This window comes from Coregonus lavaretus (assembly GCF_964263955.1).
Source record: "Coregonus lavaretus genome assembly, contig: HAP1_SCAFFOLD_1489, whole genome shotgun sequence".
NCBI classification, from domain to species: Eukaryota; Metazoa; Chordata; class Actinopteri; order Salmoniformes; family Salmonidae; genus Coregonus; species Coregonus lavaretus.
Genome location: NW_028162141.1, coordinates 61,316 through 87,500, shown reverse-complemented (window position 1 = coordinate 87,500; position 26,185 = coordinate 61,316). Strand labels below are relative to the sequence as shown.

The 26,185-nt window shown below is 47.8% G+C and overlaps 2 protein-coding genes across 3 annotated transcripts in view; both read right to left on the bottom strand.

Annotated features, from left to right (window-relative positions):
- LOC311119549 (beta-enolase) overlaps window positions 1-26,185 on the bottom strand; it is a 47,877-nt gene that overhangs the window by 10,952 nt on the left and 10,740 nt on the right. Inside the window, exon 2 of the mRNA XM_084194227.1 lies at window positions 2,681-2,738. The gene's annotated coding sequence lies outside the window, so the exon portion shown is untranslated. The remainder of the gene's footprint in view (window positions 1-2,680; window positions 2,739-26,185) is intronic.
- pfn1 (profilin 1) lies at window positions 14,644-25,463 on the bottom strand. Of its 2 annotated transcripts, none has more exons than XM_084194228.1 (4): window positions 25,421-25,463; window positions 24,619-24,831; window positions 15,908-16,103; window positions 14,644-15,012 (listed from the first exon to the last, which is right to left on the bottom strand). In XM_084194228.1, the coding sequence occupies exons 2-4, from the start codon at window positions 24,754-24,756 to the stop codon at window positions 14,915-14,917; spliced, it is 432 nt and encodes a 143-aa protein (XP_084050354.1). In that variant the 5' UTR covers window positions 24,757-24,831; window positions 25,421-25,463; the 3' UTR covers window positions 14,644-14,914. The 2 variants fall into 2 exon arrangements, with proteins under 2 accessions (XP_084050354.1, XP_084050355.1); XM_084194229.1 differs by having other exon boundaries at window positions 24,619-24,794.

The window sequence follows — 26,185 nt, the reverse complement described above, 5'->3', positions numbered from 1 at the left end:
AACTAGGGCTGTGCTTCTTTGTCCCCATAGGAGAAACTAGGGCTGTGCTTCTTTGTCCCCATAGGAGAAACTAGGGCTGTGCTTCTTTGTCCCCATAGGAGAAACTAGGGCTGGGCTTCTTTGTCCCCATAGGAGAAACTAGGGCTGGGCTTCTTTGTCCCCATAGGAGAAACTAGGGCTGGGCTTCTTTGTCCCCATAGGAGAAACTAGGGCTGGGCTTCTTTGTCCCCATAGGAGAAACTAGGGCTGGGTCCGAAAAAAAAGAGATGTCTGTTCTTTCGACCAATCAATTGGTCGAAATTGTAAAAAGTTTCTTTTTCTATATATAGACACATCCTATGTGTTTTAATCAAATCAACTATATGTACTGAGCTTATCTGATGCTTTAAGCGAACTGTTTGATGAAATAATTAAGACACGCAAATGACTAAAGGGAGTCCGACCGCAATTGATTTGATTGTGCCGGGCCTGGCTCAGACTTGCTGCGCTGTGTTAAAAAAAAAGACTGTGAGTGACTGTGACTAGCACCCGTTGTCTCTCTCCTCCCAGCTGCAGTGACTACCACAGAACATCAGCCCGTTGTCTCTCTCTCCTCCCTGCTGCAGTGACCACCACAGAACATCAGCCCGTTGTCTCTCTCTCCTCCCTGCTGCAGCGACTAGCACCCGTTGTCTCCCTCTCCTCCCTGCTGCAGTGACCACCACAGAACATCAGCCCGTTGTCTCCCTCTCCTCCCTGCTGCAGCGACCACCACAGAACATCAGCCCGTTGTCTCTCTCCTCCCTGCTGCAGTGACCACTACAGAACATCAGCCCGTTGTCTCTCTCTCCTCCCTGCTGCAGTGACCACCACAGAACATCAGTGTGTATCGCGCTGTCCGTGTTGCTGAATCTACAACATAATTACAGCCATTTCTGACTGAAAAGTTCTGTTACCGAAATCCCTCATTTGTTTAGGGGAAAAATCCCTATTCCCTCAACCCTTGCTCTCTTTACGTGACACATGTATGCATCGCCTGCACGTGACCAATAGGGCCTGACCTGTAGCATATCATAATCACATCAATACATTGGTTATAACGAACTCTGAACACCGTAACACACGTCACAGCAAAATGGATGCAGAGGAAGTGACTAATAAAGTCTAAACGGGGGAATGTTTACTGGTTGCTCAGGAGGAAGTGACTAATAAAGTCTAAACGGGGGAATGTTTACTGGTTGCTCAGGAGGAAGTGACTAATAAAGTCTAAACGGGGGAATGTTTACTGGTTGCTCAGGAGGAAGTGACTAATAAAGTCTAAACGGGGGAATGTTTACTGGTTGCTCAGGAGGTAAAGGGGGAGTCGGACCAGGTCATACATTTGACTAGTTGTGGAAAATACTGAAGATCAAGAAAAATAAGTTAAGGAGCAAGCGCTGCGTGGATATTATGTGTGCCAAACAGGTGCTGTTAGATTACAATGTCATTTCTCTGACCGTTTGGAACAATGTAAACAACACTAAATACATTATAAGCGTTTTTCTGTAAAGCCTTTATTACAGCAAAGACTAAAAACAGTCGCATTCATTTGTGATGCAATTTCCAAAATAGAACGGTTTAGGCCTATTTATTGTTTGTAATTATTCAAATAGTCAAATGGTTGTTATTTTATTTTAAAACTAAAACGCTTGATTGCATTTGACTCTTATGCTGTGTGATGACATGAATGAATAAATGATTGACTGATACAGTAGCCTATAGAAGTATTGAAATATAGGCCTAAGGAAGTTACGGTATTAAGACTAAACGGAATGCGCTCTTAGGCCTACAGCTCGATGGTGGTTATACAGCCTACTAATGATAATGACATTACTTATTATTATAATGATCATCATCATAATAATAATAATAATAATAATAATAATAAGGAGATCAAGAAAAAGGAACGTTATTATTATGAATATAAATATAATTTTTATGGGGACTTTGGCCGGTACTTTACCAGGAGATTATGTAACAGTGTCCTCCTCCGATGCAATAGGTTACATCCTGCTATCTATCTCTCTTAGTTAGATATAGTGTAAGTCTAGACTATGATCAAATGCACTGCAAATGTGGAAGTGAATGAAAATCAACCCGCTACAATATTTAATTGCATGCTGGTCATAAATGTATATAAGCCTAAATCAATATTCAGGCTTTATATACAGGCTGTAATATAGCTCAGATCCATATCGTTATCTATCTGCAGAGAGTAGCAGTTAAATTCATTATTTGAGTTTATTCTAGGTCTTCATCTTTGTAGTCTACAACAGATTAACTATTAGTGTCCCCAGCCGAAGGTCATCATGTTGTCGTTCGGCTACAAACTGAAAATATAAAAAAAACTCCTTCAATCGCAGACGCATGAGAACTAGATCCACTACACTACAGGTTACTAAAAGTTGCAGAGACTAAGAAAGTATCCCATGGCTTCAATCCCAAACACTAAAATGAAAGTATTCGTTGTAGGCCTTTTTATAAAGTTATCAGTCATAGAACAAAGCGAACTAAGATATAAGGCTAGTGTTCACAGTGCCAAAGCAAGAGAAACATTTAATTGACAACTACACAAGTTGGTCTTTCCTAGGCCTGTAAATGTTTCTGAAGTTTCTATGAACGTTTATGCAGAGCGAATCGAGTAACCCAGAGAACACCGTACCTGATGGGGGTTTAGGTGGCTGGCTGGCAGGCTGGCTGGCTGGCTGGCTGGCTGGCTGTCCGACTGTCCTTCTGGAAAGTGACACCCTGTCCCTCAGCGGGAGCTTTATAGACGGACGCTGGCGGTCGCCCCCATATAAGGACAAGGGTTAGGGACGGAGGGGAAATTACCAGACACACTCAGAAAGTAGAAACTGAAAGGACGGTTAGATAAGCGTCTGAGTTTGTGTTAATGTGTCGAATACTTGCGTTTTTTCTCTCCAAATTATTAATCAATATATAAGATGATTTAACGTTTTTTCTCTCCAAATGATTCATCAATATGTAAGAGGATTTGAAGAGCGTCACATAATAATTCAGATTACTTTGGAGTTTTTTTCTTCAAATTAAAACATGTAGGCTTACTGTCGATTTACAGGGGGGTCCAAGGAATACATGAATATGAACTGATCAGGGAGAGAACGGGGGGATAATACATTTCTATGGGACTCATCTCTGATACAGACCAACTCTGTCCTGTAGGCCTGAGACAATCAGACCAACTCTGTCCTGTAGGCCTGAGACAATCAGACCAACTCTGTCCTGTAGGCCTGAGACAATCAGACCAACTCTGTCCTGTAGACCTGAGACAATCAGACCAACTCTGTCCTGTAGGCCTGAGACAATCAGACCAACTCTGTCCTGTAGACCTGAGACAATCAGACCAACTCTGTCCTGTAGGCCTGAGACAATCAGACCAACTCTGTCCTGTAGGCCTGAGACAATCAGACCAACTCTGTCCTGTAGGCCTGAGACAATCAGACCAACTCTGTCCTGTAGGCCTGAGACAATCAGACCAACTCTGTCCTGTAGACCTGAGACAATCAGACCAACTCTGTCCTGTAGACCTGAGACAATCAGACCAACTCTGTCCTGTAGACCTGAGACAATCATACCAACTCTGTCCTGTAGGCCTGAGACAATCATACCAACTCTGTCCTGTAGGCCTGAGACAATCAGACCAACTCTGTCCTGTAGGCCTGAGACAATCATACCAACTCTGTCCTGTAGGCCTGAGACAATCAGACCAACTCTGTCCTGTAGGCCTGAGACAATCAGACCAACTCTGTCCTGTAGGCCTGAGACAATCAGACCAACTCTGTCCTGTAGGCCTGAGACAATCAGACCAACTCTGTCCTGGTATGTTGTCATGGATACAGCTCAGCTCTACTTTAGGCCTAGTTCTAGTTCTGCTGATACTGCTTGTTTTTGAGCGTTTTCAAGTGCAAAGTTAATAACGGTTTTGGGAATCAGCGCAGAGATTTAACAATGCTCCTCTGAAGGTTCAAACGATGAACTTAGCCTTAAGATGCTTTTGGGAAACCGGGCCCTGGTTAGTAGAATTAAGCCAATCACTGATATAGATCAATGAGCTGAGTTGGGGAGGTGATGTGGTGCTTGGTAGGAACTAAACACTGCACAAGGCCTTCCTGCAGCTCTCCAGGAGCAGGGAAACATACTATTAGGGTACAGGACCGCACACTAGTCAGGTAGAGGGGGTGATAATACAGGACCGCACACTAGTCAGGTAGAGGGGGTGATAATACAGGACCGCACACTAGTCAGGTAGAGGGGGTGATAATACAGGACCGCACACTAGTCAGGTAGAGGGGGTGATAATACAGGACCGCACACTAGTCAGGTAGAGGGGGTGATAATACAGGACCGCACACTAGTCAGGTAGAGGGGGTGATAATACAGGACCGCACACTAGTCAGGTAGAGGGGGTGATAATACAGGACTGCACACTGGTCAGGTAGAGGGGGTGATAATACAGGACCGCACACTAGTCAGGTAGAGGGGGTGATAATACAGGACCGCACACTAGTCAGGTAGAGGGGGTGATAATACAGGACCGCACACTAGTCAGGTAGAGGGGGTGATAATACAGGACCGCACACTAGTCAGGTAGAGGGGGTGTTAATACAGGACCGCACACTAGTCAGGTAGAGGGGGTGATAATACAGGACCGCACACTGGTCAGGTAGAGGGGGTGATAATACAGGACCGCACACTAGTCAGGTAGAGGGGGTGATAATACAGGACCGCACACTAGTCAGGTAGAGGGGGTGATAATACAGGACCGCACACTAGTCAGGTAGAGGGGGTGATAATACAGGACCGCACACTAGTCAGGTAGAGGGGGTTATAATACAGGACCGCACACTAGTCAGGTAGAGGGGGTGATAATACAGGACCGCACACTGGTCAGGTAGAGGGGGTGATAATACAGGACCGCACACTGGTCAGGTAGAGGGGGTGATAATACAGGACCGCACACTGGTCAGGTAGAGGGGGTGATAATACAGGACCGCACACTGGTCAGGTAGAGGGGGTGATAATACAGGACCGCACACTGGTCAGGTAGAGGGGGTGATAATACAGGACCGCACACTAGTCAGGTAGAGGGGGTGATAATACAGGACCGCACACTAGTCAGGTAGAGGGGGTGATAATACAGGACCGCACACTAGTCAGGTAGAGGGGGTGATAATACAGGACCGCACACTAGTCAGGTAGAGGGGGTGATAATACAGGACCGCACACTAGTCAGGTAGAGGGGGTGATAATACAGGACCGCACACTAGTCAGGTAGAGGGGGTGATAATACAGGACCGCACACTGGTCAGGTAGAGGGGGTGATAATACAGGACCGCACACTAGTCAGGTAGAGGGGGTGATAATACAGGACCGCACACTAGTCAGGTAGAGGGGGTGATAATACAGGACCGCACACTAGTCAGGTAGAGGGGGTGATAATACAGGACCGCACACTAGTCAGGTAGAGGGGGTGATAATACAGGACCGCACACTAGTCAGGTAGAGGGGGTGATAATACAGGACCGCACACTAGTCAGGTAGAGGGGGTGATAATACAGGACCGCACACTAGTCAGGTAGAGGGGGTGATAATACAGGACCGCACACTAGTCAGGTAGAGGGGGTGATAATACAGGACCGCACACTGGTCAGGTAGAGGGGGTGATAATACAGGACCGCACACTAGTCAGGTAGAGGGGGTGATAATACAGGACCGCACACTAGTCAGGTAGAGGGGGTGATAATACAGGACCGCACACTAGTCAGGTAGAGGGGGTGATAATACAGGACCGCACACTAGTCAGGTAGAGGGGGTGATAATACAGTGCAGTGGTTCCCAAACTGTGGGTCAACAGCCACTTGTGGGTCGCAGCAGGGATCCAAGTGGGCCGCGGTAGGGATCCAAGTGGGCCGCGGTAGGGATCCAAGTGGGCCGCGGTAGGGATCCAAGTGGGCCGCGGACCCTAACCCCGACCCTAAACCCACATAGACGTAGAAAAGATAATGGACCTATATATTTTTTAATAATAGCCTAGAATCTTGGAGAATTTACAATCAACTAAATTAAAACTAGACAATCAGGCCCCCATTGATGTTGTTAGAATGTTCCAGCAGTAGAACACTGCATTAGAACACTGCATTAGAACACTGCAGTAGAACAGTGCATTAGAACAGTGCATTAGAACAGTGCATTAGAACAGTACATTAGAACAGTACAGTAGAACAGTGCATTAGAACAGTGCAGTAGAACAGTGCATTAGAACACTGCAGTAGAACAGTGCAGTAGAACAGTGCAGTAGAACACTGCATTAGAACACTGCATTAGAATAGTGCAGTAGAACAGTGCATTAGAACAGTGCAGTAGAACAGTGCATTAGAACACTGCAGTAGAACAGTGCATTAGAACAGTGCAGTAGAACAGTGCATTAGAACACTGCAGTAGAACAGTGCAGTAGAACACTGCATTAGAACACTGCATTAGAACACTGCATTAGAATAGTGCAGTAGAACAGTGCAGTAGAACAGTGCAGTAGAACAGTGCAGTAGAACAGTGCATTAGAACACTGCATTAGAACACTGCATTAGAACAGTGCAGTAGAACAGTGCAGTAGAACACTGCATTAGAACAGTGCAGTAGAACACTGCTTTAGAACACTGCATTAGAACAGTACATTAGAACAGTACAGTAGAACAGTGCAGTAGAACAGTGCAGTAGAACACTGCATTAGAACACTGCATTAGAACAGTGCAGTAGAACAGTGCAGTAGTACAGTGCATTAGAACAGTACATTAGAACAGTACAGTAGAACAGTGCATTAGAACAGTACAGTAGAACACTGCATTAGAACAGTGCAGTAGAACAGTGCAGTATAACAGTGCATTAGAACAGTGCAGTAGAACAGTGCATTAGAACAGTGCATTAGAACACTGCAGTAGAACAGTACATTAGAACAGTACAGTAGAACAGTGCAGTAGAACAGTGCAGTAGAACACTGCATTAGAACACTGCATTAGAACAGTACATTAGAACACTGCATTAGAACACTGCATTAGAACACTGCATTAGAACACTGCATTAGAACAGTGCAGTATAACAGTGCAGTATAACAGTGCATTAGAACACTGCAGTAGAACAGTACATTAGAACACTGCATTAGAACACTGCAGTAGAACAGTGCATTAGAACACTGCATTAGAACACTGCATTAGAACACTGCATTAGAACAGTGCAGTAGAACAGTACAGTAGAACAGTGCATTAGAACAGTGCAGTATAACAGTGCAGTATAACAGTGCATTAGAACACTGCAGTAGAACAGTGCAGTAGAACGCTGCATTAGAACACTGCAGTAGAACGCTGCATTAGAACACTGCATTAGAACACTGCATTAGAACACTGCATTAGAACAGTGCAGTAGAACAGTGCAGTAGAACACTGCATTAGAACACTGCATTAGAACACTGCATTAGAACAGTGCATTAGAACAGTGCAGTAGAACCGTGCAGTAGAACACTGCATTAGAACAGTGCAGTAGAACACTGCATTAGAACACTGCATTAGAACAGTGCATTAGAACAGTGCAGTAGAACAGTGCAGTAGAACACTGCATTAGAACAGTACATTAGAACACTGCATTAGAACAGTACAGTAGAACAGTGCATTAGAACAGTGCATTAGAACACTGCAGTAGAACAGTACATTAGAACACTGCAGTAGAACAGTGCAGTAGAACAGTGCATTAGAACACTGCATTAGAACACTGCATTAGAACACTGCATTAGAACAGTGCAGTAGAACAGTACAGTAGAACAGTGCATTAGAACAGTGCAGTATAACAGTGCAGTATAACAGTGCATTAGAACACTGCAGTAGAACAGTGCAGTAGAACGCTGCATTAGAACACTGCAGTAGAACGCTGCATTAGAACACTGCATTAGAACACTGCAGTAGAACAGTGCATTAGAACACTGCATTAGAACACTGCATTAGAACACTGCATTAGAACAGTGCAGTAGAACAGTGCAGTAGAACACTGCATTAGAACACTGCATTAGAACACTGCATTAGAACACTGCAGTAGAACACTGCATTAGAACACTGCATTAGAACAGTGCATTAGAACAGTGCAGTAGAACAGTGCAGTAGAACACTGCATTAAAACACTGCATTAGAACACTGCATTAGAACAGTGCATTAGAACACTGCAGTAGAACAGTGCAGTAGAACAGTGCAGTAGAACACTGCATTAAAGCACTGCATTAGAACAGTGCATTAGAACACTGCAGTAGAACAGTGCAGTAGAACACTGCATTAGAACACTGCATTAGAACAGTGCATTAGAACAGTGCAGTAGAACAGTGCAGTAGAACAGTGCAGTAGAACACTGCATTAAAACACTGCATTAGAACACTGCATTAGAACAGTGCATTAGAACACTGCAGTAGAACAGTGCATTAGAACACTGCAGTAGAACAATGCATTAAAACACTGCATTAGAACAGTGCATTAGAACACTGCAGTAGAACAGTGCAGTAGAACAGTGCAGTAGAACACTGTATTAAAACACTGCATTAGAACAGTGCATTAGAACACTGCAGTAGAACAGTGCAGTAGAACAGTGCAGTAGAACACTGTATTAAAACACTGCATTAGAACAGTGCAGTAGAACACTGCAGTAGAACAGTGCAGTAGAACAGTGCAGTAGAACACTGCATTAGAACAGTGCATTAGAACACTGCAGTAGAACAGTGCATTAGAACAGTGCAGTAGAACAGTGCAGTATAACAGTGCAGTATAACAGTGCAGTAGAACAGTGCAGTAGAACACTGCATTAAAACACTGCATTAGAACAGTGCATTAGAACACTGCAGTAGAACAGTGCAGTAGAACAGTACAGTAGAACACTGTATTAAAACACTGCATTAGAACAGTGCAGTAGAACACTGCAGTAGAACAGTGCAGTATAACAGTGCAGTAGAACAGTGCAGTAGAACAGTGCAGTAGAACAGTGCAGTAGAACACTGTATTAAAACACTGCATTAGAACAGTGCATTAGAACACTGCATTAGAACAGTGCAGTAGAACAGTGCAGTAGAACAGTGCATTAGAACAGTGCAGTAGAACACTGCATTAGAACAGTGCATTAGAACACTGCAGTAGAACAGTGCATTAGAACACTGCAGTAGAACAGTGCAGTATAACAGTGCAGTATAACAGTGCAGTAGAACAGTGCAGTAGAACACTGCATTAAAACACTGCATTAGAACACTGCATTAGAACACTGCATTAGAACAGTGCATTAGCCATGGCAATGTGTAGAAATGCAGGAGATTAGCTTTAAAACGGCAACATTTTCTGTCTGCTGCCAAGATGATATTTTTTGACTTATTCTTTGGTCTGTGTATGTTTTTTTCACCGGGTCGGGTGAACTGAACTCTCAGGCTGCCTTTAAGAGGCAGCAGGCCTACACTTTGAATCCACGCCTTAAAGCAATGTAGTTCTAGACTGAATCACTGCACTTTTCCAATAACTAGAACTACTCATTCATTAATTATCTCCTTCTCTCCTCATGTCAGACGCTCCCTAGCTCTCCAGCTAAGGTGTAAAGGTCAAGGTTCAGCTAAAGGTGAAATGTGAGCCGCTCTGGGTTCACAGCAAAAGGCCAGTGCCCCAACACACACACACTTACCCTTTGCCAGTCCCCTCAGCAGCACCCCTACCCTTTACTACTGGGTACAAAATTACCCTTAACCCTCCTACCCTCCTACTCTCCTTGTGACCAGATAGTTAGATCATTCATAGAGAGATACGTAGTTTGTTACAGACAGAGAGAGTGTGAATGGGTCCATACAGATACTTCATAGAGATACGTAGTTTGTTACAGACAGAGAGAGTGTGAATGGGTCCATACAGATACTTCATAGAGATACGTAGTTTGTTACAGACAGAGAGAGTGTGAATGGGTCCATACAGATACTTCATAGTTATACAAAGCATTTGGAAAGTATTCAGACCCCTTGACTTTTTCCACTTTGTTACGTTACAGCCTTATTATAAAATGGATTAAATGAATATTTTTCCTCATCAATCTACACACAATACCCCATAATGACAAAGTGAAAACAGGTTTTTAGAAATGTTTGCAAATGTATTAAATATAAAAAACAGAAACACCTTATTTACATAAGTATTCAGACCCTTTACTATGAGACTCACAATTGATCTCAGGTGCATCCTGTTTCCATTGATCATCCTTGAGATGTTTCTACAACTTGATTGGAGTCCACCTGTGGTAAATTCAATTGATTGGACATGATTTGGAAAGGCACACCTGTCTATATAAGGTCCCACAGTTGACAGTGCATTTCAGAGCAAAAACCAAGCCATGAGGTCGAAGGAATTGTCCGAAGATCTCAGAGACAGGATTGTGTCGAGGCACAGATCTGGGGAAGGGTACCAAAAAATGTCTGCAGCATTGAAGGTCCCCAAGAACACAGTGGCCTCCATCATTCTTAAATGGAAGAAGTTTGGAACCACCAAGACTCTTCCTAGAGCTGGTCGCCCGGTCGAACTGATCAATCGGGGCAGAAGGGCCTTGGTCAGGGAGGTGACCAATTAGCCGATGGTTGCTCTGACTGAGCTCCAGAGTTCCTCTGTGGAGATGGGAGAACCTTCCAGAAGGACAACCATCTCTGCAGCACTCCACCAATCAGGCCTTTATGGTAGAGTGGCCAGACGGAGGCCACTCCTCAGTAAAAGGCACATGACCACCTGCTTGGAGTTTCCCAAAAGGCACCTAAAGACTCTCAGACCATGAGAAACAAGATTCTCTGGTCTGATGAAACCAAGATTGAACTCTTTGGCCTGAATGCCAAGCGTCACGTCTGGAGGAAACCTGGCACCAGCCCTACGGTGAAGCATGGTGGTGGCAGCATCATGCTGTGGGGATGTTTTTCAGCTGCACGGATTGGGAGACTAGTCAGGATCAAGGGAAAGCTGAACGGAGTAAAGTACAGAGAGATCCTTGATGAAAACCTGCTCCAGAGCGCTCAGGACCTCAGACTGGGGTGAAGGTTCACCTTCCAACAGGACAATAACCCTAAGCACACAGCCAAGACAACGCAGGAGTGGCTTCGGGACAAGCCTCTGAATGTCATTGAGTGGCCCAGCCAGAGCCCGGACTTGAACCCGATCTAACATCTCTGGAGAGACCTGAAAATAGCTGTGCAGAGCTTGAGAGGATCTGCAGAGAAGAATGGGAGGAACTCTCCAAATACAGGTGTGCCAAGCTTGTAGCGTCATACCCAAGAAGACTCGAGGCTGTAATCGCTGCCAAAGGTGCTTCAACAAAGTATTGAGTAAAGGGTCTGTATACTTATGTAAATGTGATATTTCCTTCTTTTTTTTAAAAATACATTTGCAAAAATTTCTAAAAACCTGTTTTTGCTTTGTCATTATGGGGTATTGCGTGTAGATTGATGAGGGAAAAAAACAATTTAATCCATTTTAGAATAAGGCTGTAACGTAACAAAATGTGGGAAAAGTCAAGGGGTCTGAATACTTTCCGAAATGCAATGTACATAGTTAACATTTAACATTTAACATTTAAGTCATTTAGCAGACGCTCTTATCCAGAGCGACTTACAGGAGCAATTAGGGTTAAGTGCCTTGCTCAAGGGCACATTTACGTCATTTAGCAGACGCTCTAGTCCAGAGCGACTCACAAATTGATGCATTCACCCTATAGCCAGTGGGATAACCACTTTACAATTTTTTTGGGGGGGGGGGTAGAAGGATTACTTTATCCTATCCCAGGTATTCCTTAAAGAGGTGGGGTTTCAAATGTCTCCGGAAGGTGGTGAGCGACTCCGCTGTGTGTGTGTGTGGGGGGGGGGGGGGGGGGGGGTAGAAGGATTACTTTATCCTATCCCAGGTATTCCTTAAAGAGGTGGGGTTTCAAATGTCATAGTTGTACATATGTAACTGTTCAGTTGGTTAACAGTCCTCAGGTTGAACACGGCAGCGTGACCTAGTTATACAGTTAACAGTCCTCAGGTTGAACACGGCAGCGTGACCTAGTTATACAGTTAACAGTCCTCAGGTTGAACACGGCAGCGTGACCTAGTTATACAGTTAACAGTCCTCAGGTTGAACACGGCAGCGTGACCTAGTTATACAGTTAACAGTCCTCAGGTTGAACACGGCAGCGTGACCTAGTTATACAGTTAACAGTCCTCTGGTTGAACACGGCAGCGTGACCTAGTTATACAGTTAACAGTCCTCAGGTTGAACACGGCAGCGTGACCTAGTTATACAGTTAACAGTCCTCTGGTTGAACACGGCAGCGTGACCTAGTTATACAGTTAACAGTCCTCAGGTTGAACACGGCAGCGTGACCTAGTTATACAGTTAACAGTCCTCAGGTTGAACACGGCAGCGTGACCTAGTTATACAGTTAACAGTCCTCAGGTTGAACACGGCAGCGTGACCTAGTTATACAGTTAACAGTCCTCAGGTTGAACACGGCAGCGTGACCTAGTTATACAGTTAACAGTCCTCAGGTTGAACACGGCAGCGTGACCTAGTTATACAGTTAACAGTCCTCAGGTTGAACACGGCAGCGTGACCTAGTTATACAGTTAACAGTCCTCAGGTTGAACACGGCAGCGTGACCTAGTTATACAGTTAACAGTCCTCAGGTTGAACACGGCAGCGTGACCTAGTTATACAGTTAACAGTCCTCAGGTTGAACACGGCAGCGTGACCTAGTTATACAGTTAACAGTCCTCAGGTTGAACACGGCAGCGTGACCTAGTTATACAGTTAACAGTCCTCAGGTTGAACACGGCAGCGTGACCTAGTTATACAGTTAACAGTCCTCAGGTTGAACACGGCAGCGTGACCTAGTTATACAGTTAACAGTCCTCAGGTTGAACACGGCAGCGTGACCTAGTTATACAGTTAACAGTCCTCAGGTTGAACACGGCAGCGTGACCTAGTTATACAGTTAACAGTCCTCAGGTTGAACACGGCAGCGTGACCTAGTTATACAGTTAACAGTCCTCAGGTTGAACACGGCAGCGTGACCTAGTTATACAGTTAACAGTCCTCAGGTTGAACACGGCAGCGTGACCTAGTTATACAGTTAACAGTCCTCAGGTTGAACACGGCAGCGTGACCTAGTTATACAGTTAACAGTCCTCAGGTTGAACACGGCAGCGTGACCTAGTTATACAGTTAACAGTCCTCAGGTTGAACACGGCAGCGTGACCTAGTTATACAGTTAACAGTCCTCAGGTTGAACACGGCAGCGTGACCTAGTTATACAGTTAACAGTCCTCAGGTTGAACACGGCAGCGTGACCTAGTTATACAGTTAACAGTCCTCAGGTTGAACACGGCAGCGTGACCTAGTTATACAGTTAACAGTCCTCAGGTTGAACACGGCAGCGTGACCTAGTTATACAGTTAACAGTCCTCAGGTTGAACACGGCAGCGTGACCTAGTTATACAGTTAACAGTCCTCAGGTTGAACACGGCAGCGTGACCTAGTTATACAGTTAACAGTCCTCAGGTTGAACACGGCAGCGTGACCTAGTTATACAGTTAACAGTCCTCAGGTTGAACACGGCAGCGTGACCTAGTTATACAGTTAACAGTCCTCAGGTTGAACACGGCAGCGTGACCTAGTTATACAGTTAACAGTCCTCAGGTTGAACACGGCAGCGTGACCTAGTTATACAGTTAACAGTCCTCAGGTTGAACACGGCAGCGTGACCTAGTTATACAGTTAACAGTCCTCAGGTTGAACACGGCAGCGTGACCTAGTTATACAGTTAACAGTCCTCAGGTTGAACACGGCAGCGTGACCTAGTTATACAGTTAACAGTCCTCAGGTTGAACACGGCAGCGTGACCTAGTTATACAGTTAACAGTCCTCAGGTTGAACACGGCAGCGTGACCTAGTTATACAGTTAACAGTCCTCAGGTTGAACACGGCAGCGTGACCTAGTTATACAGTTAACAGTCCTCAGGTTGAACACGGCAGCGTGACCTAGTTATACAGTTAACAGTCCTCAGGTTGAACACGGCAGCGTGACCTAGTTATACAGTTAACAGTCCTCAGGTTGAACACGGCAGCGTGACCTAGTTATACAGTTAACAGTCCTCAGGTTGAACACGGCAGCGTGACCTAGTTATACAGTTAACAGTCCTCAGGTTGAACACGGCAGCGTGACCTAGTTATACAGTTAACAGTCCTCAGGTTGAACACGGCAGCGTGACCTAGTTATACAGTTAACAGTCCTCAGGTTGAACACGGCAGCGTGACCTAGTTATACAGTTAACAGTCCTCAGGTTGAACACGGCAGCGTGACCTAGTTATACAGTTAACAGTCCTCAGGTTGAACACGGCAGCGTGACCTAGTTATACAGTTAACAGTCCTCAGGTTGAACACGGCAGCGTGACCTAGTTATACAGAGAGAGAACGAGAGAGAGACACAGTACACACACCGACACACACTACTCATTAACATAAGTCATTTAACCACATTTCACAGTAAGTGCATTTTTCCACAATAAAGAATTAATCAGCAGTCAGAATAAATATTTTCTTAGAATAAATCTGTTTATTTTATTTGCCGCTATAATAATTTCACGTTTGTTCATTTGCATTTCATCATCATCATCATCATCATCATCTAAAAGAACAAGGCACTGAGGCTGCTGGGATGAAACGTCCACTAGGCACAGATGAGCTTCCATTCCCCCAATCCTAACCTTAGAGGGGGAACGCTAAACTGATCCAGGATCAGCATCTAAGAGCAGCTTCACTCAACACGGGGGGGGGTCAGGGGTCAGGGGTCAGGGGTCAGGCGTTAGAAGCCACTGTTCCTCAGGTACTGCATCATGTCGGAGGCCTTTATGTTGATCTTTCCTCCAGGAATGTCCTTCATCCCTTTAACAATGATCAGAGCTGAGAGACAGAGACAGAGAGAGAGACAGAGACAGAGAGAGAGACAGAGAGAGAGACAGAGAGAGAGGGAGGTAGAGGTAGAGAGAGGGGGAGGGAGGGAGATAGAGGGAGGGAGGTAGAGAGGGAGGGGGGAGGTAGAGAGAGGGGGAGGGGGAGGGAGGGAGGTGGAGAGGGAGGGGGGAGGGAGGGAGGTAGAGAGGGAGGGGGGAGGGAGTGGGGGGTAGAGAGAGGGGGAGGGAGGGAGATAGAGGGAGGGAGGTAGAGAGGGAGGGGGGAGGTAGAGAGAGGGGGAGGGGGAGGGAGGGAGGTGGAGAGGGAGGGGGGAGGGAGGGAGGTAGAGAGGGAGGGGGGAGGGAGTGGGGGGTAGAGAGAGGGGGAGGGAGGGAGGTGGAGAGGGAGGGGGGAGGGAGGGAGGTAGAGAGAGGGGGAGGGAGGGAGGTGGAGAGGGAGGGGGGAGGTAGAGAGAGGGGGAGGGGGAGGGAGGGAGGTGGAGAGGGAGGGGGGAGGGAGGGAGGTAGAGAGGGAGGGGGGAGGGAGTGGGGGGTAGAGAGAGGGGGAGGGAGGGAGGTGGAGAGGGAGGGGGGAGGGAGGGAGGTAGAGAGAGGGGGAGGGAGGGAGGTGGAGAGGGAGGGGGGAGGGAGGTGGAGAGGGAGGGGGGAGGGAGGGGGGGAGGTAGAGAGAGGGGGAGGGAGGGAGGTGGAGAGGGAGGGGGGGAGGTAGAGAGAGGGGGAGGGAGGGAGGTGGAGAGAGAGACATAGTAAACCTTTATTTGTCTCCATATGAACATATTCTCATATACACAGTTTATTACTGGCCAGGGTGGTGTCCCTAATAAACAGTATAATCCAATACAGGAAAACATCAGAAGACGTGTGTGTGTTGGTGTGGTACGTACTCTGGCCACTCTTAGCGATGGTGATGCTGTAGGGGTTGGGATCAGTAGCGGTGGGTCTCATCTTAACGTCTAAAGTGTGGTCGCCTTCAGTATGGAGATTATCTCTAAGGACAGTACACTTGTTCCCACTGAGATGAAGACCACTGGCGAACAGAGGAGAACGATCCAATGACATCATGGTCTTGATCTCTGCAGCCTGGGGATGGGGGGGGGAGAGAGGGGAATAAATAACTTATTGTCATACCAACTGCAGTTGTTAGGGATTTGATTTAGAGTAACAATACACAGACATCAGGGATTTCCTCAATTAATTTAGGTGCCGCTTTATCACCTGGGGGACTGGCTGCATCCCTGATACATTGATATATTTGAATGGCCTATAGACATACAGTATCCACATTACACATGGTAGAAGAGTTAGAGAGGGTGAGAGGTGGAGAGGGTGAGAGAGACAGGGTGACAGAGGGGGAGACAGGGTGACAGAGGGGGAGACAGGGTGACAGAGGGGGAGACAGGGTGACAGAGGGGGAAAGAGGGTGACAGAGGGGGAAAGAGGGTGACAGAGGGGGAAAGAGGGTGACAGAGGGGGAAAGAGGGTGACAGAGGGGGAGACAGGGTGACAGAGGGGGAGACAGGGTGACAGAGGGGGAAAGAGGGTGACAGAGGGGGAAAGAGGGTGACAGAGGGGGAAAGAGGGTGACAGAGCAGGAAAGAGGGTGACAGGGAGACAGAGCGGGAAAGAGGGTGACAGGGAGACAGAGGGGGAAAGAGGGTGACAGAGGGGGAAAGAGGGTGACAGGGAGACAGAGGGGGAGACAGGGTGACAGAGGGGGAGACAGGGTGACAGAGGGGGAGACAGGGTGACAGAGCGGGAAAGAGGGTGACAGAGGGGGAAAGAGGGTGACAGGGAGACAGAGGGGGAGACAGGGTGACAGAGGGGGAGACAGGGTGACAGAGGGGGAGACAGGGTGACAGAGGGGGAGACAGGGTGACAGAGGGGGAGACAGGGAGACAGAGGGGGAGACAGGGAGACAGAGGGGGAAAGAGGGTGACAGAGGGGGAGACAGGGTGACAGATGGGGAGACAGGGTGACAGAGGGGGAGACAGGGTGACAGAGGGGGAGACAGGGAGACAGAGGGGGAGACAGGGTGACAGAGGGGGAAAGAGGGTGACAGGGTGACAGAGGGGGAGACAGGGTGACAGAGCGGGAAAGAGGGTGACAGAGGGGGAGACAGGGTGACAGATGGGGAGTCAGGGTGACAGAGGGGGAGACAGGGAGACAGAGGGGGAAAGAGGGTGACAGAGGGGGAGACAGGGAGACAGAGGGGGAAAGAGGGTGACAGAGGGGGAGACAGGGTGACAGAGGGGGAGACAGAGGGGGAGACAGGGTGACAGAGGGGGAGACAGGGTGACAGAGGGGGAGACAGGGAGACAGAGGGGGAGACAGGGTGACAGAGGGGGAGACAGAGGGGGAGACAGAGGGGGAGACAGGGTGACAGATGGGGAGACAGGGTGACAGAGGGGGAGACAGGGTGACAGATGGGGAGACAGGGTGACAGAGGGGGAGACAGAGGGGGAGACAGGGTGACAGATGGGGAGACAGGGTGACAGAGGGGGAGACAGGGTGACAGAGGGGGAGACAGGGTGACAGAGGGGGAGACAGAGGGGGTGACAGGGTGACAGAGGGGGAGACAGGGTGACAGAGCGGGAAAGAGGGTGACAGAGCGGGAAAGAGGGTGACAGAGGGGGAGACAGGGTGACAGGGGGGGAGACAGGGTGACAGGGTCTTGGGGACCCAAAGCAGCGAACCGTTTTGTTTTTGCCGTAGCACTACACAGCCCAGTGAGTTTTTGCCGTGGCACTACACAGCCCAGTTCACTAATGAACTCATCATCAAGCTATGCAGCAGCTCACTCATTTCACTGACAACCAAAACACACCAGTCAGTCACATTCAGTTACTCTCAATGCACATTGCCACTGCTACTCCTCTCCCTCGGTCTCTGTTGCCGTCGCCACCCTGCAGTGCCCCCTAGTGGTAATGTAGGTGTTCTACAGCTAGAGAGCTGCCTAACCCTGTTCCCTGTTCCTGGAGATCTACCCTCCTGTACTGTAGGTTTAGTCCAACCATAACCTAACCCTAACCCTAACCCTAACCCTAACCCTGTACTGTAGGTTTAGTCCAACCATAACCTAACCCTAACCCTAACCCTAACCCTAACCCTAACCCTAACCCTAACCCTAACCCTGTACTGTAGGTTTAGTCCAACCATAACCTAACCCTAACCCTAACCCTAACCCTAACCCTAACCCTAACCCTAACCCTGTACTGTAGGTTTAGTCCAACCATAACCTAACCCTAACCCTAACCCTAACCCTGTACTGTAGGTTTAGTCCAACCATAACCTAACCCTAACCCTAACCCTAACCCTGTACTGTAGGTTTAGTCCAACCATAACCTAACCCTAACCCTAACCCTAACCCTAACCCTGTACTGTAGGTTTAGTCCAACCATAACCTAACCCTAACCCTAACCCTAACCCTGTACTGTAGGTTTAGTCCAACCATAACCTAACCCTAACCCTAACCCTAACCCTAACCCTGTACTGTAGGTTTAGTCCAACCATAACCTAACCCTAACCCTAACCCTAACCCTGTACTGTAGGTTTAGTCCAACCATAACCTAACCCTAACCCTAACCCTAACCCTAACCCTGTACTGTAGGTTTAGTCCAACCATAACCTAACCCTAACCCTAACCCTAACCCTAACCCTAACCCTAACCCTAACCCTAACCCTAACCCTAACCCTGTACTGTAGGTTTAGTCCAACCATAACCTAACCCTAACCCTAACCCTAACCCTGTACTGTAGGTTTAGTCCAACCATAACCTAACCCTAACCCTAACCCTAACCCTAACCCTAACCCTAACCCTAACCCTGTACTGTAGGTTTAGTCCAACCATAACCTAACCCTAACCCTAACCCTGTACTGTAGGTTTAGTCCAACCATAACCTAACCCTAACCCTAACCCTAACCCTAACCCTGTACTGTAGGTTTAGTCCAACCATAACCTAACCCTACGTCCCAAATGGCATCCTATTCCCTACAGCCTTATGGACTCTGGTCAAAATGATTAAATAGGAAATATGGTACCATTTGGCACACATCCCCTAAAGTACATTGCTATGTCACTAGCCGTATTTACATAACAATCTACGTAACTATAAACATAACTAGTGGATTAATGTAGTATTTCCTATGATACAGTATATATCAACATTTAGAAATGACACACACATTTCTACACGAACTCAGAGAGAACAGTGAGAGAAACACAGGGATGAAGAGGGAGAGAGATACAGTGTACATGCTCAAACAGGTTCCTGCTTTTTTTTTTGAAGGATTCAAACTTTTCACTCCCATCAATCTCTCCCTCTCCTCTCACTCTACCCCCTCTCTCTCCCTCTCCTCTCTCCTCCTTCTCTCTCTCTGCCTCTTCTCTCTGCCTCTCCTCTCTGCCTCTCTCTCTCTGCCCTCTCCTCCTTCTCTCTCTCTGCCTCTCCTCTCTGCCTCTCCTCTCTCTCTCTCTCTCTGCCCTCTCTCTGCCTCTCCTCTCTCCCTCTCCTCTCTCCTCCTTCTCTCTCTCTGCCTCTCCTCTCTGCCTCTCTCTCTCTCTCTCTGCCCTCTCTCTGCCTCTCCTCTCTCCTTCTACCCCTCCTCTCTTTCCCTCTCCTCTCTCCCTCCCTCTCTCCTCTCGCTCCCCTTCTCTCCCCCTCTCCTGAAATTTCCCAGATTTCCAGTTTAGGAATTCCAACCGTTCTAGTCCAGTCATGCCCACCCTGAGCCTCCAGCTTAGACCACACCCCATACACACACTCATACCCCATACACACACTCATACCCCATACACACACTCATACCCCATACACACACTCATACCCCATACACACACTCATACCCCATACACACACTCATACCCCATACACACACTCATACCCCATACACACACTCATACCCCCATAAGCCTTGTCCCAGCCACCACTACCCATAAGCCTTGTCCCAGCCACCACTACCCATAAGCCTTGTCCCAGCCACCACTACCCATAAGCCTTGTCCCAGCCACCACTACCCATAAGCCTTGTCCCAGCCACCACTACCCATAAGCCTTGTCCCAGCCACCACTACCCATAAGCCTTGTCCCAGCCACCACTACCCATAAGCCTTGTCCCAGCCACCACTACCCATAAGGCAGCAGTCTATCTCCTGTTTCTGTAGTGAGGCAGCTTGATGTACAGGACAACCCCTGGACAGGACACCAGTCTATGGCAGGGCCTTACCACAAATCTATCTCCTTAATAGATCTGGTAAATTGCGATAAATTGCCTGAATTGATTTAAGGATAAATAGAAGGATAAGTTTAGAACAGTTATTTTTTATTATCCTTTAAACTACTACTACTAGTTGGATGGTTGGATGGTTGGATGGTTGGATGGTTGGATGGTTGGATGGTTGGATGGTTGGATGGTTGCAGCCATCATCTCTAGTTTCTCATTTCATTTCTCTAGTTTCTCATTTCATTTCTCTAGTTTCTCATTTCATTTCTCTAGTTTCTCATTTCATTTCTCTAGTTTCTCATTTCATTTCTCTAGTTTCTCATTTCATTTCTCTAGTTTCTCATTTCATTTCTCTCTCTCTCTCGGCTACTTACCGTAATGAACAATATCAGAAAAATGCCTGCAAAAAGTGGTCGCTATTGTCAGTGTTGATAATTTAACTGGGGATCGTACCCCCAACCTACCAGTATTTAACCACAACTTAGTTAGCTATATTCCATCTAGCTCCAGTGACACTGCACTGCACTTCTCCACCACTAAGAGACAGTATTTCACCACTATGTTACTACCAACAGCATACAGATCAGCTTTACCATTAAGATCATCTTCAGCACTGAGAGGTTGTGGTCACAAAAAACTCACACTCACAGACACACACACAGACACGCGCACAGACACACACACAGACACGCGCACAGACACGCGCACATACACGCACACAGACACGCGCACAGACACGCACACAGACACGCGCACAGACACGCGCACATACACGCACACATACACGCACACAGACACACACACAGACACACACACAGACACGCGCACAGACACACACACAGACACGCGCACAGACACGCGCACAGACACGCGCACAGACACACACACAGACACGCGCACAGACACGCGCACAGACACACACACAGACACACACACAGACACACACACAGACACACACACAGACACACACACAGACACGCGCACAGACACACACACAGACACACACACAGACACACACACATACAACAGAGAGATGGAGAGAAGAGATGGAAAGAGAGCGAGAAAGAATGAAAGATGCAAGTCCTGAAAGAGAGGAGAACTCTGCACAAGTCCTGACAGGGGAAAGAGAGGAGAGCTCTGCACAAGTCCTGACTTGTCCACAAAACACACGCTGCTGTCTTCAGAGCTCAACTGACTTCCTGAAAGTGTAACAACTAGAGCAGAGAGAGATAGAGATAGGAGGGGGAAGAGAGAGAGAGATAGAGAGAGACAGAGACAGAGACAGAGACAGAGACAGAGACAGAGAGAGAGAGAGAGAGAGAGAGAGAGAGAGAGAGAGAGAGAGAGAGAGAGAAGAGGAGGGGAGACAGAGAAGAGGGGGAGACAGAGAAGAGGGGGAGATAGAGATAGAGAGAGAGAGAGAGAGAGAGAGAGAGAGAGAGAGAGAGAGAGAGAGAGAGAGAGAGAGAGAGAGAGAGAGAGAGAGAGAGAGAGAGAGAGAGAGAGAGAGAGAGAGAGAGATAGAGAGAAGAGGGGGAGATAGAGAGACAAGAGGAGGGGACAGAGAGAGAGAGAGAGAGAGAAGAGGAGGGGGAGACAGAGAAGAGGGGGAGATAGAGAGAGAGAGAGCGAGAGAGAGAGAGAGAGAGAGAGAGCGAGAGAGAGAGAGAGAAGAGAGAGAGGTAGAGAGAGAGAGAGAGAGAGAGAGAGAGAGAGACAGAGACAGAGAGCGAGAGAGCGAGAGAGAGAGAGAGAGAGAGAGAGCGAGAGAGCGAGAGAGAGAGAAGAGAGAGAGAGGTAGAGAGAGAGACAGAGACAGAGAGAGAGAGCGAGAGAGAGAGAGAGAGCGAGAGAGAGAGAGAGAAGAGAGAGAGAGGTAGAGAGAGAGAGAGAGAGAGAGAGAGAGAGAGAGAGAGAGAGAGAGCGAAAGAGATAAGAGGAGGGGAAGAAGGGGGGGGGGGGGGGGTGACATTAACTCTGGACATTAAAGAGGATTCTCTTCTACCAAAAGGTCTCCCTCTCTCCTCTTGGGTAATCTGCCTACTGGCTGTTTGCTCAATCCTTTGTGTGTGTGCGTGTGTGTGTGTGTGTGTGTGGTGTGTGTGGTGTGTGTGTGTGTGTGTGTGTGTGTGGTGTGGGTGTTAGAGCGCTGTGGAGAAAGACTGCAGGTTTGTTTACAAACACCACACCCATCACCCTGAGCTTCCAAACCCTGAAATGTCTGTGACACACACACACACACACACACACACACACACACACACACACACACACACACACACACACACACACACACACACACACACACACACACACACACACACACACACACACACACACACACACACACACACAGGCCATTCTCAGAGCAAACACATCTTCATGCTCCTCATGTGACTGGCTGTAGGGTGGTGTGTGTGTGCGTGTGTGTGTGTGTGTGTGTGTGTGTGTGTGTGTGTGTGTGTGTGTGTGTGTGTGTGTGTGTGTGTGTTGCAGAAGTTCTTGATGGGGGAAGTGGCTCATAGAAGGTGCTCTCTTCACTTCCTATATGTTGTGGTGTGTGTGTGTGCGTGTGTGTGTGTGTCTCAAGTTGCTGTGTGCAACATGACCAAATAAGGAGCTCAGAATCTAACTCCAAACACGGAACTGCCCTAGACACCATTCTGCAATATGAATAGTTAAATAATGCAGCTGTCACATTTGAAGACTTTTACCAGAAGTCAGTAGTAACTTTACTAAATATTCTCTAGTTTATAAAAGAACCAGATTGAAGTGATTCAGACAAATCAGTCTGCTACATGTTAACAAACCCTCACCCTATACCCTAAAGCCTAAACCCTAACCCTATACCCTAAAGCCTAAACCCTAACCCTATACCCTATCCCTATACCCTAAACCCTATCCCTATACCCTAAAGCCTAAACCCTAACCCGAGCCCTATACCCTAAACCCTAACCCGAGCCCTATACCCTAAACCCTATCCCTAAACCCTAACCCGAGCCCTATACCCTATACCCTAACCCGAGCTCTATACCCTAAACCCTAGACCTATACCCTAAACCCTATCCCTATACCCTATACCCTAACCCTGAGCCCATCCCTCTCTTGGAGCCCTCTCCTCTCCACCCTAAACCTATACCCTAAACCCTAACCACAGCCCTATACCCTAACCCGAGCCCTATACCCTAAACCCTATCCCTATACCCTATACCCTAAACCCTAACCACAGCCCTATACCCTATACCCTAAACCCTAGACCTATACCCTAAACCCTATCCCTATACCCTATACCCTAACCCTGAGCCCATCCCTCTCTTGGACCCCTCTCCTCTCCACCCTAACCCTATACCCTAAACCCTAACCACAGCCCTATACCCTATACCCTATACCCTAACCCGAGCCCTATACCCTAAACCCTATCCCTATACCCTAAACCCTAACCCAAGCCCTATACCCTAAACCTAAACCCTAACCCCAGCCCTATACCCTATACCCTAACCCGAGCCCTATACCCTAAACCCTAACCCTATACCCTAAACCCTAACCCCAGCCCTATACCCTATACCCTAACCCGAGCCCTATACCCTAAAAACCCTATCCCTATACCCTAACCCGAGCCCTATACCCTAAACCCTAGCCCTATACCCTAAACCCTATCCCTATACCCTAACCCGAGCCCTATACCCTAGCCCTATACCCTAAACCCTATCCCTATACCCTATACCCTAACCCGAGCCCTATACCCTAAACCCTAGACCCTAGACCTAGACCTATACCCTAAACCCTATACCCTATACCCTAACCCTGAGCCCATCCCTCTCTAGGAGCCCTCTCCTCTCCACCCTAACCCTATACCCTAAACCCTAACCCCAGCCCTCTCCTCTCCACCCTAACCCTATATGCCTCCAGTATCCCAGCCATCAAACCAATAGCCTGTAGATCAAACTGAGAAAGACAGGCTTGACCACCAGCCTCCCTAATCTGCTTGTTGTGACATGTGACAGTGTCAAAATTGCCCAAGCTCATCCCCTTCCTCCCTCCCTCCCTCCCTGTCAGTTGGCTACTTTGGGGGTTGAGGGGTCAACTATAGGAAAACACCCCGTGATGTCAGATCCACCTGTGATGTCAGAGACACCAGTGATGTCAGAGACACCAGTGATGTCAGACACACCCCTGATGTCAGACACACCCCTGATGTCAGACACACCCCTGATGTCAGAGACACCAGGAAACATCAAACCCCCAAACTAGCAAACCTTTAAACCAACCATCACTTCAACAGCCGCCCAAATTAAACACCTAGGACTAAGTGCACACACACACACACACACACACACACACACACACACCCTACCCGTGTTAGCTAGCCTACTTACCGTCACACCAGCCAGTTGGCCTCCAGGTGTTGCTGCCCAGACCGACTCCTTCCCAGCCTCAGATCCACAGATAGCTGCCTCTTCCACGAAGGGAGGTGTTCCCGCCATCAGGTTGGTTATATAGCCATCCCACGCCATGGTTCTAGAGCACTGATTTTACTATAAACACCTATAGACTAGGGGGGAGATGGAGAAGAGAAGAGAGGAGACAGGCTGAAGAGAGGAGAGGAGATGTGGGGTGGGGTGGACGAGGGGAAGAGAGTAGAGGAGATGTGGGGTGGGGTGGACGAGGGGAAGAGAGGAGAGGAGATGTGGGGTGGGGTGGACGAGGGGAAGAGAGGAGAGGAGATGTGGGGTGGGGTGGACGAGGGGAAGAGAGGAGAGGAGATGTGGGGTGGGGTGGACGAGGGGAAGAGAGGAGAGGAGATGTGGGGTGGGGTGGACGAGGGGAAGAGAGGAGAGGAGATGTGGGGTGGGGTGGACGAGGGGAAGAGAGGAGAGGAGATGTGGGGTGGGGTGGACGAGGGGAAGAGAGGAGAGGAGATGTGGGGTGGGGTGGACGAGGGGAAGAGAGGAGAGGAGATGTGGGGTGGGGTGGACGAGGGGAAGAGAGGAACCAACATTCTGAACATTCAACCTACCGAGTCTACTGCATTAAATCGTGCTCTGCGCAGTGTGAGTAAAAGGTAGAATTTAGCACAAATCACCAAGGAGAACAGATAATCATAAAGATGTGTAGGCCTATAAAGTGTGTGTGTGTGTGTGTGTGTGTGTGTGTGTGTGTCGGGGTTCAAGTTCTTACCTTAGCGGCTCGCAGGGACCGGGGAGTGAAGCGGGAAGATGAGCAGGCGCACGGTTATATATACGGTGTCGCGCCCACCCCTCCGGACTTCCTCATTCAGGGAGACGCCGGGCTGCGTTCAGTTCATTCAACGTACCGTTCCGTAACGTAATGTAGAGTACTGAAGGCCCCTTTTTTCCCGAAAACATTTCTTCAACAGTCTCGTAGGCTACAGCAAAATTCGTTCAGCAGCCCCCTAAACCAGCGCCCTCCACGTCACCTTAATTACAACGATTTTCAACTGGTCGTTCAGAACAACTGGTCGGTCAGTACAGCACCATTAATTAAACGTTGCACACCGTTGTGTCCTGATGAACGGGTCAGCGGACTCGCAGAAGCACACGGGGATTTACATAGGGCTTCATTGTATCAGGCTGCTGCAGACATCATATTCAGTTGTAAACGAGATAGAGAAAGAATGTCCTGGCATTCTCTTGAGGAAGCTTTTGCTCTCTTGGTTTTAGCAATGTAACATTAGAAGTATTAACACCTTGACACCAATTCCAAACTAGTCTACACTTTTCGTACAAAGCAGCGCTGTTTCACGGTTTCATACGCCCATTTTCTTTGTTTGTTAAATTGTAGGTTATTAACATTTTATTCCCACTAAAACGTTTCCAATATTTATTTTAGAATGGTGATGAATAAAGTTGACAGACTGTTCTCTCTCTGCACATGCACAGCATTCCACACAGTCCCACACACCTCTGGGCTTCTCAGACCTGG

What these genes read in the sequence shown, in the direction of transcription:
- pfn1 (XM_084194228.1), bottom strand. Translation starts at nt 24,756, where the DNA reads ATGGCGTGGGATGGCTATATAACCAACCTGATGGCGGGAACACCTCCC. An exon ending in GCCAACTGGCTGGTGTGACG is followed by an intron (nt 16,104 to 24,618) that starts GTAAGTAGGCTA and finishes CCCCATCCCCAG; the next exon opens with GCTGCAGAGATCAAGACCAT. An exon ending in CATCGCTAAGAGTGGCCAGA is followed by an intron (nt 15,013 to 15,907) that starts GTACGTACCACA and finishes TCTGTCTCTCAG; the next exon opens with CTCTGATCATTGTTAAAGGG.